Source organism: Cricetulus griseus, chromosome 5 (genome assembly GCF_003668045.3).
Source record: "Cricetulus griseus strain 17A/GY chromosome 5, alternate assembly CriGri-PICRH-1.0, whole genome shotgun sequence".
Classification (NCBI taxonomy): domain Eukaryota; kingdom Metazoa; phylum Chordata; class Mammalia; order Rodentia; family Cricetidae; genus Cricetulus; species Cricetulus griseus.
The window spans coordinates 150,156,539-150,168,804 of record NC_048598.1 but is presented as its reverse complement, the minus strand read 5'-3'; the positions used below and the strand labels follow the sequence as shown (position 1 = coordinate 150,168,804).

The 12,266-nt window shown below is 39.9% G+C and overlaps 1 protein-coding gene across 1 annotated transcript in view; it reads left to right on the top strand.

Moving 5' to 3' along the window:
- The first annotated feature begins 2,783 nt into the window (after positions 1-2,783).
- Positions 2,784-12,266, top strand: part of LOC100760955 (iron-sulfur protein NUBPL) — a 189,904-nt gene continuing 180,421 nt past the window's right edge. Inside the window, exons 1-3 of the mRNA XM_027416314.1 lie at positions 2,784-2,931; positions 3,376-3,523; positions 5,441-5,475. Coding sequence (XP_027272115.1) covers positions 2,824-2,931; positions 3,376-3,523; positions 5,441-5,475 — 291 coding nt within the window. The 5' untranslated portion in view covers positions 2,784-2,823. The remainder of the gene's footprint in view (positions 2,932-3,375; positions 3,524-5,440; positions 5,476-12,266) is intronic.

Sequence of the window (12,266 nt, the reverse complement as noted above, 5' to 3'; positions counted from 1 at the left end):
TTGTATTTTAGTGGAATTTCTTTGAGTTTCTCTCCATTTAATTTGATATTGCTGTCAGCTTGTTGCGTATTGCTTTTTATTATATTTAGATATGTCCCTTGTATCCATGATCTTTCCAATACTTTTTTCTTTATAATGAAGGGGTGTTGGATTTTGTTACAGGATTTTTCAGCATCTAATGAGATTATCATGTGTTTTTTCTTTTAATTTGTTTATATGGTGATTACACTGACAGAGTTTTGTGTGTTAATCATCCCTGTATCTCTGGGATGAAACCTATTTGATCAGGATGGAAGATTTTTTTTGATGTGTTCTTGGATTTGGTTTGCCAGTGTTTTATTGAGCATATTTGCATCAATGTTCATGAGTGAAATTGGTCTGTAATTCTCTTTCTTTGTTAACTCTTTGTGTGGTTTGGGTATCAGAGTAAATGTGGCCTCATAGAATTTGGCAATGTTCCTTCTGTTTCTATTTTTGTGAGACAATTTGAAGAGTGTTGGTATTAGGTCTTCTTTGAAAGTCTGGTAGAATTCTGCATGAAAACTATCTGGCCCTGGGCTTTTTTTTTTTTTTTTTTTTTTTTTTTTTTTTTTGGTTGGGTGACTTTTAATGACTGCTTCTATTTCCTTAGGGGTTATAGGTCTATTTAAATTGTTCATCTGATCTTGGTTTACTTTTAGTATGTGGTATCTATCAATAAGTTGTCCATTTCTTTTAGATTTTCCAATTTTGTGAGTGCAAGTTTTTAAAGTATGATCTAATGATTATCTGGATTTCTTCACTGTCTGTTGCTACCTCCCTGTTTTAGTTTCTGATTTTGTTAATCCAGATATTCTCTCTCTGCCTTTTAGTTAGTTTGGATAAGGGTTTGTCTATCTTGTTGATTTCCTCAAAGAATCAACTCTTGGTTTCACTGATTCTTTGTATTGTTCCCTTTGCTTCTGTTTTGTTGATTTTAGCCCTCAGTTTGGTTATTTTCTGCTGTTTACTCCTCTTGGGTGTGTTTGCTTCATTTTGTTCTAGGGCTTTCAAGTGTGCTTGTGCTGTTAAGTAGGTACTATGAGATATCTCCAAACTCTCTATTCAGGCTGGGCTCTGGTGATGACATACTGCCCCTTTTGTTATTGTGTTCTTTCATTGGCATTTAGGCATCTAAATTCTGGATGATTATAGGTCTAGGTATTGATTCCTGTGTTTGTCTTTGTTGGGTGTATGTTTTGTTCCTTGGTTTCTGTTGTCTCTCTGGTCTTCTGGCCTAAGTGGCCAAGGGGTCTGGTGACTAGTGAGTCTTCAGATACAGCAGGGTGTATCTGCTGGGTTTTTTTGGGCCTTGGGTCCCTTGATCTGGTCTGGCCTCTGGTAAAGCCAAAGTCTTCTTGGGTTTCTTGATATGTCCTGGCCTTCAGTTAAGCCAAAGTCTTCTTCTGGGGTACCTAGGACCAGTCTGGCCTTCTGTAGAGCTGTTGGAGCTGTTCTGACTGGTATGGACTGTGCCTGGGCCTATGGAGCCTGCCAGAGTTCTGGGGAAGGGCTGGCTGGGGGAAGGATGATGAGGTGGGGGGTTGGGTTTCCATGTGGGTCTTGGGGGATTAGAATCCAAGGGGTGGTGGCAGTTCAGCTGGCAGCGAGGTGTCACTCACCAGTTAGTTGACTGGTCAGGGCTGCATCAGATCAGTGGGATTCTACCAGAGTTGGGGGAAGGGCACAGCAGTGGTGCTATTGCTGGGATCAGAGGGGGTGGGCCACAGGACTGGAGGGTCACTCACCAGTTGTGGCTGGTGTGGTCTGACTTCAGTGGAAGAAGTCTGCTGGGGTTAGGAGCAGGACCCAGCAGCAGCAGGGACAGGGACCAGTTGGGATGGTGTTGGCATGGGGAAGGGTTCTATGGGACACAATCCAGGGAGGGGTAAAGTTCTGTGGGAAGGCGGGTCACTCACCACTTTCTCCCTCCCTCCAGCTGTTTTCACTGGATTCCCCTTTACAGATGATTGAACCAGGGCCTCATACATGCTACACAAAAGCTTTACTAATAGCCTAGACCTTAAGTTCCTTCACAAATAGGCTTCTTTATTGGCCCTATTTTCTGATTTAGCTAAACTTTTCGAATCTACTAAAACATTCTCACTTCTCTTGTGAACCACCACCACCACAACCATACAAGCGATGACTAGCTCAGTGCAGAGTATTACTATATTCACACTGAGTGTGTGTGTGTGTGTGTGTGTGTGTGTGTGTGTGTGTGTGTGATGTAAAAATCATAACAGTGGCAATGTTGACGTGACCATATTCAATATTATGAGATGTAAAAATCTTTAACAGTGGCTGAATTTAAATGACACATGCAGTACTACACAGTAAGGAAAATGCATACTTCAAATTCCAGCATTTCCAATTTCTGTTAAGATGGCGTAAATCTTATTAAGCTTTCTAAATCTCAATTTTTAAATCAATAAAAAGGGGAGGATTGGCGATGTATCTCCTGGGAAGTGTGTTTTGCTAGCGGGAACCAGGCCCTGGGGTCATCCAGAGCATAAAGCCTCTCTCCAAACTTCAAAACAAAAATTTCCGAAGTCTCCTTGTCTACTCTGAAAGAATAAAATGAAGTGTTACATGCTTGAAAAGGCTTCGGGAATATCTGCCCAAACGCCGCTCAAATGTTTGTAGTTGGTGACAATCAGAATTAAAACAAATGGTGTTCTTGAGCTAAAGAAACACCAATCAGGCTCATCTCCAGGCAGGGGAAGCCACGGGTTGCCATGTGACGTCATCACTCCGCGCCTGGCGCAAGGCGCTTCCTCGCTGGCCCGGGAGGAACCGCGCGCCATGGGGACCTGGCGGCGTCTTTTGCTCTCTGGAGGGGTGTCACTCTGGGGTAGCGGCGGGGCCGCTGTCCCGCCCCTGGGGCGCCGAGCCTTGGGTTGTGGGCGTCAGGTGTGTGCCGAGTGCTGGAGGGCATGGTGTGCGAGCTCCCGCTAGTGGGTCCCCAGAAGGTCCCCCAGAAGGTGTCTTGGGCTTGTGGTCCCCAAACTCCCCAGAATATGGATGCATGGCGTGCACATGTCTCTCTTGGCTTGGGGTTGTTTAGTGAATAGATTAAAGAGAAGGAAAATAGGCGGAGGGCTTAGCTCAGTGAACAGGCCACTTTGCGTTTTTAACATCCTCACCCTGGCAGACAAATTTCAGTTCCAGCAATTTATCTTTGCAGTTAAGATTAACAGCCGATAAATAGCTCCTACGGGCTAAATTAGTGGCGATAAACAGAATTAAAAAAGAAAGCCCTGTTAAACTAAAACTCTGGGTCGTTTTCACTTCTACAGAATAGTAATCCAGTAATGAGGCTGATTTATTTATTTTTTTATTTTTATTTTTTTAAAGTTATTAGGCGCTGAGGGTGAGTCCTTGAAACAAAGAAGAACACAAATCATGTCCCGAGGACTTCCTAAACAGAAACCCATAGAAGGTGTTAGAGAAGTTATTGTTGTGGCCTCTGGAAAGGGTGGAGTTGGAAAGTCTACAACAGCAGGTATTGTAAGGGATTCATTTCCCTCCTGATTAAGAAGTTGTGCCAACTGTCAAATGCATTGTAAATGATCACTTTTCAAGTTTAGTATTTGTGATGCATCTGACTTGTGGTTCCCCAGTATTAGGATTTGATAATGGGTGGCAGCCAAACTAAATACATTACCAGATTGTATACTCAGTTGAGCAAAAAGTAGTTAGGTTGTCTACAGGTGTTTTGTTCACTTAATTGGGAAGTGGAGATAATCTCTTTCATAGGTTGATATGCAAATTAAACTACTTAGCCCATTGTCTTTTCATAGACATGCTTAGTAATTGATTGCTGTTATTTTAAAAACATCTAGTAATTATATACTAAATTATTTCTGCTCTTTTCCAGTCTGTCAGTGTATATATAGCTGTATATTTGCAATGAGAATATTTGTTATTGTGACCGTTTTATTTTCATTTAATTACATCATTTGCACCATTCATAAAGTCACCAAAAACTAATGATCTTTGAAAATGCTTCATAAGGTTTAACATTGTTTTAGTTTTTAAAAAATACATTATTTAGTGTCTTGTGTGTGTGTGTGTGTGTGTGTGTGTGTGTGTGTGTGTGTGTGTGTTTATATGTGTGTATGTTCCTATGTTCAGGTGCATGTGTGTAGATGGCAGAGGCTAACATTGCATGCCTTTATTGCTCTCCACCTTTTTTCAATGGCTGACTGGCCCTTGAGCTCTTGGGATCTGCCTGTCTCTTCCCTTGTTCTTCCCAGTGCTGTGGTTATACTCAGGTCCTCCTTCTCTTGTGGCGAGTACTATACCTATTTTCAGCCATCACCCCACCTAGCCACTTAGTCTTCATATCCTCTATTAATATGGTAGTGATGGAGAGTCTTTTTTGTGGCTCTTTTCCATGACTGTAGATTTGTCACAAAGATGATATTTTAGTACCAAAGATCATGAGTTCTAAAATAGAATTAACACTCAAGACTTAAAGTTATTTCCAAAGAGAATCTTCTGTTTCTGAAGCAATTAGAAGGAACAGTAATGTGATAAACTTGTTGCAGCACTACCCATTAGAAGTCGTTTATTTTCTTCAGCCCTATTGAGCTATATTGGCAAGTAAATATTATGCATTTTGAAGGTTCCAGTGACACACACCTCTGTGCCGTCACCCTCAGCAGCCCGAGGAGTTCCCCTAAAAAAAGTTTCTGCTTAAAAGTTAGATGATGCTTAACCTATTATATATCTGGAATTCAAAATATCTTGTAACATATAAAGTGGATTTATAAGTACCATGCTTTCAATTAAATACCTCATATACAGTATTCTTTTAATTCTCACAACAGTTATAAAAGGAGGAGGTACCTTTAGGTTATAATGGAGGGAGCAGACCAGTCAGGCTTATGCAATGATAGGAGATGGCAGGTCAGGGTTCAGATTCAGGTCTGCTTTGCTGTTTATGCTTCCAACTACTTTCCTTATATAATTGACAGCATTGTTCTACAAGGAAATGGGATTCACACTATGGAAAATGGGCAGTATGAGAACCTATTCATTTATTGGTCTCACAAATACAGTATGTTAGGCTCTCTTCTCAGCTGTAGCCCGGCTGCAGAGCTGGCTAACTATGCTTTTGGGGATACCACTTTCCTCCTTCTTGTCTCTAGGACATAGGCATTTTGGCTACCATTCTTTACCTGTTACCATTTATCTTCCTCACTTCCTTCTGTGTACAGTGTCCCAGCTTTTTGTATATTTGTGAATGTGTGAGTTCTCAGATGCCTTTAACAGCATTTATTTTGAAAAGTAAACAAACTATATCTAAGTAAACAGACCTCATCCTTGCTCTTTTACCAGTGAGGGACATGTTAAAAGGTGAGTTAATTTGCATAGAAGAAAAGTTACTAAACTGAATTCTCTCTATTTCTTTCAGTGAACCTTGCTCTTGCACTGGCAGCGAACGATTCGGTAGGTATATAACGAGAATTGATCCGTAGTCTGTATGGTTAAGATGTCTTTATTCAGATAAACACCAGCCAAATACAAGCCAGAGCATGCCCAGGGCAGCAAGGCAGCGAGACCAGAGAGAAGGGCTCCCATGTGCTTTGCCATCCCTTAAGAACCTATCCAGCATCATCCTGACCTCACCTTGACCACACCCTGACAGGCATGGTCAGGCACACCTGTAGCCAGCTCTTAGGAGGCGTGGTTACGGTGTTTCCCTATATAGGTATTCATCAATAAGAGTACTGATGCATTACAATGTTTTTAAGGCAGTGATGAAGTGTTGTTGCCAGAAGCTGTATAGTCTAGTTTCAGTCAGTTGCACATTTTTAAGGCACTAAAAATGCTGCCATTAATACCGCTTCATTTGGTTAACAGTGGTGTTGTAATTAAATGTTGGCCATGTACCTCATGATAGGATTCATGTTCTTGTACATAGGCCATTTTTTTTTAAATAAAAATTTACTGTTACAATCCATATGTTTGGTAGTTCAATTACCCAATACTGAGTTCAATAACTTTTTTTTTTTTTTTTTTTTTGGAGGCTAAGTCTATAGTATGAATCCCAGGAATGTCTAGACCTTAACTTTGTAGCCCAAGCTAGGTCAGAATCCTTTTGCTTCAGCTTCCAAGGCTCCCATGCCTGCCTGGTTCAGGCAGAAATTAGTTTCAACTTATTTTTTTTTTTTTTAAAGTTAAAAGATACTCTAAAAGTGGTAGTCCTTTGGAGCACAATTTGAATAGAATATATGTATAATGTAAGACTTAAAGATTGTCCATTCTCCCTTTTATACCATCAGACTAACTATAGGATAGTTTTGTATGTATTAATTCAGCTTTTCATCTCTTCATATACAAATTAAGCCCACATGTGCATGCATATTTTTGTGACAGCCTTCATTCTTTTTTCTCTTTTTTTAAGATTTATTTTTTATTTATATGTGTGTTTGCATGAATTTATGTCATGATGTGTGTGCAGAAGCCTGAGGAGGCCAGAGCCCTGGAATTGGAGTTGCATGCAGTTGTAGGCAGCCATGTTGGCTCTGGAAACAGCACTTAGCACCCCTGCAAAAGCAGCAGTTTCTCCTAATGGCTTAGCCATTTCTCTCTAGCCCTGTGCCTCATGGCTTAGCCATATCTCCAGCCCCTTACCTCATCCTGTGGCTGAGCCATCTCTCCAGCCCTGCACTCCATTCTGTGGCTTAGCCATCTCTCCAGCCCTGTACCGTATTCTGTGGCTTAGCCATTTCTCCAGTCCTGCACCCCATTCTGTGGCTGAGCCATCGCTGAGCCATTTCTCCAGTCATGCACCCCATTCTGTGGCTGAGCCATCTCTCCAGCCCTATACCTCATTTGGTGACTGCTGCTTTCAAGGAGGATCACTTTTGTTTTGAGTGAATCTTTAGGTTGCTTCTGCTTTCCCCACTTACTTTAATTAAAGGACAACGACAGGATTTATTTTTTCTTGGGACTGTGGGGTTGATGCTCTACCACTGACCTCCCTAGCCCGCAACAATAGCTTTGGGATTTTTTTTTTAACTTTTTTTGAAAAAATTTTAAAAAGCAATTTTGATCATATTCTTTCCCCTCCCCCAACTCCTCCCAGATCCTCCTCATCTCCCTACCTACTCAAATTCATGTTCTCTTTGAAAAAAACAAAAACAGGAAAACAACAACAACCAAAGCCAAAACAGACAATGAATTAAAAAGTAAAACCAATTAAGGCAAAAACAAAAAACCCCCAAGGAAATAAAACAAACCCAAACCAAAGCAAAAAGCATACAACACTCCCCCCCCCAAAAAAAAGACATGGAGTCTACTTTGTGTTTCCTAGCCACTCTTGGGCATGGAGTGTGGTTGATAAACCCAGTGACACCACTGAAGAAAACTGATTTTCTGTTTTGCAACAGGTATCAGTTGCAGATAACTTCTTGATTCAGGGTGGAGCTTTGTGTCCACTTCCCCTTCTCAGTGCTGGGATTTTGTCTGGTTCTAACTCGTGCAGGATCTTTTAAGTTTATATGTGTGTCAGTCCTGTTGTGTCTGGAAGATGCTGTTTCCCTGGAGTCATCTACCACCTCTGTCTCCTCTTCTATGTTGATCTCTGAGTCTTAAGGGAGGGGTTGGATGAAGACACCATTTATGGATGAATGCTTCGAAGTCTCTAAGTCTCTGTATATTGTCCAATTGTGGATCTTTGTGCTAGTTCCCAGGGAGAAGCTCTGATGAGGGTCGAGTGAGGCGTTGATCTATAGGTATAGAAATGCATCAGTAGGGGTTATTTTATTGCTGTGTTTATTTAGCAGAATGTTTAATAGTATTAGGCTTTTCTCAAGGTCTATGACCTGTATAGTCTGAGGTTCTTGGGCACTTTAGCAGGGGCAGGTATGGGTTCCATCTCATGGAGTGGGCCTTAAATCCAATAAAAAAGAATTTGGCAACTGCCATAACATTTATGCCTCTATTGCACTGATATAGCTTCAGGCAGCAGTAGGTCTCAGGATTTATAGCTGGGACATTGATGATTACTTTTCTTCACTGATAGCGTTCAAAGTATTTCCCATCATCCTGAACACTAGTCAGGAGAGGTGAAGTTTCTAGTTGGCATCAGCTCAATTTTTCCATGTTCAGTGACATAAGTAAATGTCTTTGGCAATAAGGCCTTACCATCACATAATGGAGAGTAACCAGTAGCCTTGGAAATAGCCTGTGATGTTTGCATGTGTGTGTGTGTTATTTGTGTCTGTAGAACATGTTTGACCACTACTCAAGTTGGGGTATTACCTCCCCCATTATATGATAACTATTTAAATTCCTTTTATATATGTATATACTTTAGGAAGCTTCTATAGTGGTAGGTTTCCATATGATTTTTCAAATATCTAGGTTGGTGCCCTTTCCCAATTATTACAAAAAAAGTACAATGAGTTTTGTTTTGTTTTGTTTTTTTTCTGGGACTGGGAATTGAACCTAGGGCTTTGTACATTCTAGGCCTGGTGCTCTACCACTGAACCACCTCCCCAGTCCACTACAATGGCATTCATTTTTTTCTTTTAATTGATTTTTAAATTGTATTTACTGTTACTGTGTGAATGTGTGTGCGTGTGTTTGTGTGTGTGTATGTGTGTGCAGGCACATGTATGCTGTGGGTATGGAGGCCAAAGGACTTTGGGGAGTTGAGTCCCGTCCACCTTGTATTTGAGGCAGGGCTCCTTTTTTTTTTTTTTTTTGTGCTGTGCTGCTACAGACTTCAGGCTGGCTGGCTTACAACTCTGGGATTTCTTGCTTCTGCCACCCATCTTGCAATGGGAGTTCTGCGGTTACAACAGCATTTTGGTGTTGTATGTGGGTTCTGGGATCAAACTCAGGCTATGAGGCTTGTGTGGCAAGTGCTTCTACTGGCTGAACCATTTTGCTGCTCTTACAGTGTCAGTCTTCTATTGTAGTCTTACATTCTGCATAAGTTATATACATGTTCTCCAGAAGGTATGCTTCATCTTATGTTAGCTATAGTTGATAGGAATACACCTTTTTAAATACTCTTATTTATGATAGGTATTATCTGTCTTTTAGGTATTAAAAGGAAAAAGGAAAATGAACACTGAACATAGAATGTAATCCTGCAAGTCATTAGTTAATAATACATAGATAGGTATTATTTTATAATCTATTTTATAATCTATTTTAATTTCCCTTTCATATATATTAAATACATGTTTCATTTGGTTTCTTATTTCCAACTTACTATTTTTTAAAATGTCCTAGCATATTTCATATTTATGTATGAAATCCATATATAAATACTCGAATGTATACACACACACGAAACACAGGTAAGATTTATTATTGTGTTTAGCTGTGGCTGTACTTCTCTCTTATTTTCTGTCATGCTGTTTTAGTTCCTTATGGACAGCACATATGGAAAAATGGTAATGCATTATGCATGTATGTGTTCTGCTGAGATAGGGATCCAGAATTTGCTAGAATGCAGAGCTAGGCATGTTCATGTGTCAAGATTTTGGCCCTGGTTTCTAAAAATGTGAGGGTTATTATAAACTTCATTCACTGTAGAACCAGGTATCCTAACTGGACTAGTAGGGAAAAAATCCCGCATTGTTTCTTTAAAGTTGTGCTCCTGCCTCAAGGAAATTCTACCATCAAGTCAAATTTAAAAAACCCATTTCTTTACATTTTGTGGGGGACATGCCTTCTTGCATCTCATCTTGTTCTTTTTCTTGAATTTCTTTTTCCCTCCTCTGGATGCATCCTTGAGTTCTTCTGTGGTTTGGTGGGCAGATGGGTGACTAAAAGTATTTCTGTCTTACTTCACGAAGCCCACCTTTAATGGCAAAAGAGACTTGGCATAATTAAGGTAAAGTTCTTGAGATAGGAAGGATACTTTAGATTTCCTGGTAGGTTCAGATTAATCCTGGGGAGTGGGGTAAGAGTCAGATGTCATATGAGGAGGAGCTGAAAGGAACTAGAGGCAGCATGTCACTCTGCCCACACCACTGCTGTCACTCAGTGATGCCCCTGGAGCATCACTGAGGAAAGAAGTGGCAGGTGAGTACATAGAGGAAGTCAACTCTCCTAGTTCTTTAATTTCTGAAGATAGCTTTATTCTTTCTTTGTATTTGATATTTTAACAAAGATGTAGAATTTAAGGCTCAAAATCACTTTTTGAACTTTGAAAACAGTATTCCATTTTTTTTTTCTGACATACTAATGAAAATGACTAATGCTTTTCTGATTCAGAGGACTCTGTAATAACATGTGTTGTTTTCCCCCAAAGCTTTTAAGGTTTTCTTTATGGCTTTTAAAATTTGAAATCGTCACAAACATTTGTCAGGTTGTTGGCTTTAAAAGGCGTTGCATGCTTGGAAATTGGCCTTGAGTGTTTTCTCTTTAGGGAACCTTCTCTTCATTAATGCGTTTGTCCTCATTGCAGAAACCCATCAGAGAGGAACTGACCCTGCGTGCATTTGTTTTCTCTCGTACTCTTTGGCTGTTCATCATTTGTGTTTCCCAAGAATCCTTATTCCCTTGCACATTCCTCTCTATTCAAGTATAATTATTTAGCCCTTCTACATTTTTTAAGTTTGGGGATTGCTTTCTCCAATTTTCTAGACTGTTTCTTACTTTCAGCTTATTGTTTCTTAAAAAAAGGAGGGGTTATTTGTAGCATTTTCTTGACTCTGAGTCTGATTAGAATTAATTCAGAGTAATGTGGTTCTTTTTCCTTTTTGTTTTTTCTTTTTGGTCTCCGTTTATTTAGAATAGTAGGATAGTTGCTTTCATAGTGCCCTCTAACCAGCAGAATCAGTACACTTGGGGATTTTTGGAAACACAAAATTTCAGCCCTACTTCAGACCTTAAAAAGTCAGAAATCCTAGATGCAGCAGAGGCTCATATAGTCTCTCTTAACCCTCCCTCTAGGTGTAGCAGAGGGCTGTGCTGTCTCTCTTAACCACCCCCCTCTATAGAAGGTTCAGTGCTGAAGTCTGAAGCCATGGATCTGGAAATCTAGGGTTTTCTTAAAAAAAAAAATCTAATCTGCTAATAATGGTCCCCTTTCTGCAGGGTAAAGATAACTTGGTTTTAAATGGCTTTCCCCCTTGTCATTTTAGTGTAGTTTGGAAGAAGAGGAAAAATCAACATACGTGTCTAGGCAGCCATATTGATATAAGAGCCAGTGAGCTTGCTTACTTGCTTTATTTATTTATTTATTTATTTATCTATCATTTTTCTCATGGGGGAGGCTCTCACTATGTATGTAGTACAGGCTGACGTGAAACTTATTTTGTAGCCCAGGCTGGCCTTTGAACTCAGAATGCCCCTGCCTAAGCTTTCCAAGAGCTGATATTACAGGTGTGTACTACCAGTTACACTAGTGATGTGTGTGGTTTGTGTGCATAGGTGTTCATGTGTCACAACACTGTAAATCAATCCCTAGCCCTCCCTTTCTAACGTTTACCTGATATACTACTGACCATGTATACTGACAATCATATTTCTTGATTTTTCTAAACAACTTTTATACTTTTACAGTATAATTAAAAAAATATTTATTATTTTTACGTGTATGGGTGTTTTGCCAGCATTTATGTCTCTGCACCACATGCATGTAGCTAGTGCCTATGGAAGTCATAAGAGGGTGTAGGAGCCCCTGGGACTGGAGTTACAGACAGTTGTAAGGTGCTATGTAAGTGCTGGGAACTGAACCTGGCTCCTCTGGAAGAGCAGCCAAGTCTCTTAACTGCTGAGCCATCTCTCCAGTCCCTGTAGCATAATTTTAATGCACATTGGGAAAGAGCGCTGAGTCTGAGAGAAGGAAACATAAAGGCCATCAGAAATCGTTGGTAAGTTCCATAAGCTTTCTAAGACAATTCATTTTATTTCAGTAAGTATATGGATTACCTGTAGCATTCACTGCCTCCTCCCTGGGAAAATAAAGAAAAACAAACCCATACTATAGAAGCTTGTAGCCTGCTAACACTACATTTATAAAAGTGTATTGTAAATACTAGTACCTATGCAGTATTTATATGTATATATATCTCTGTGTATCTGTATGTATCTATCTTAGCTATCTCTATCTCTCTTTTTTTAAGGTGGTAGAAATTGAATCCTGGGTCCATTGCATGCTAGCCAGTGCTCTACCACTGAGCTATGTTCCCAGTTCTAGTAATATTTTTGATGGTATATAGTTGAAATTGTTTTTATAGTAATTTCTTTTGCAAATGAGAAATTGTTAA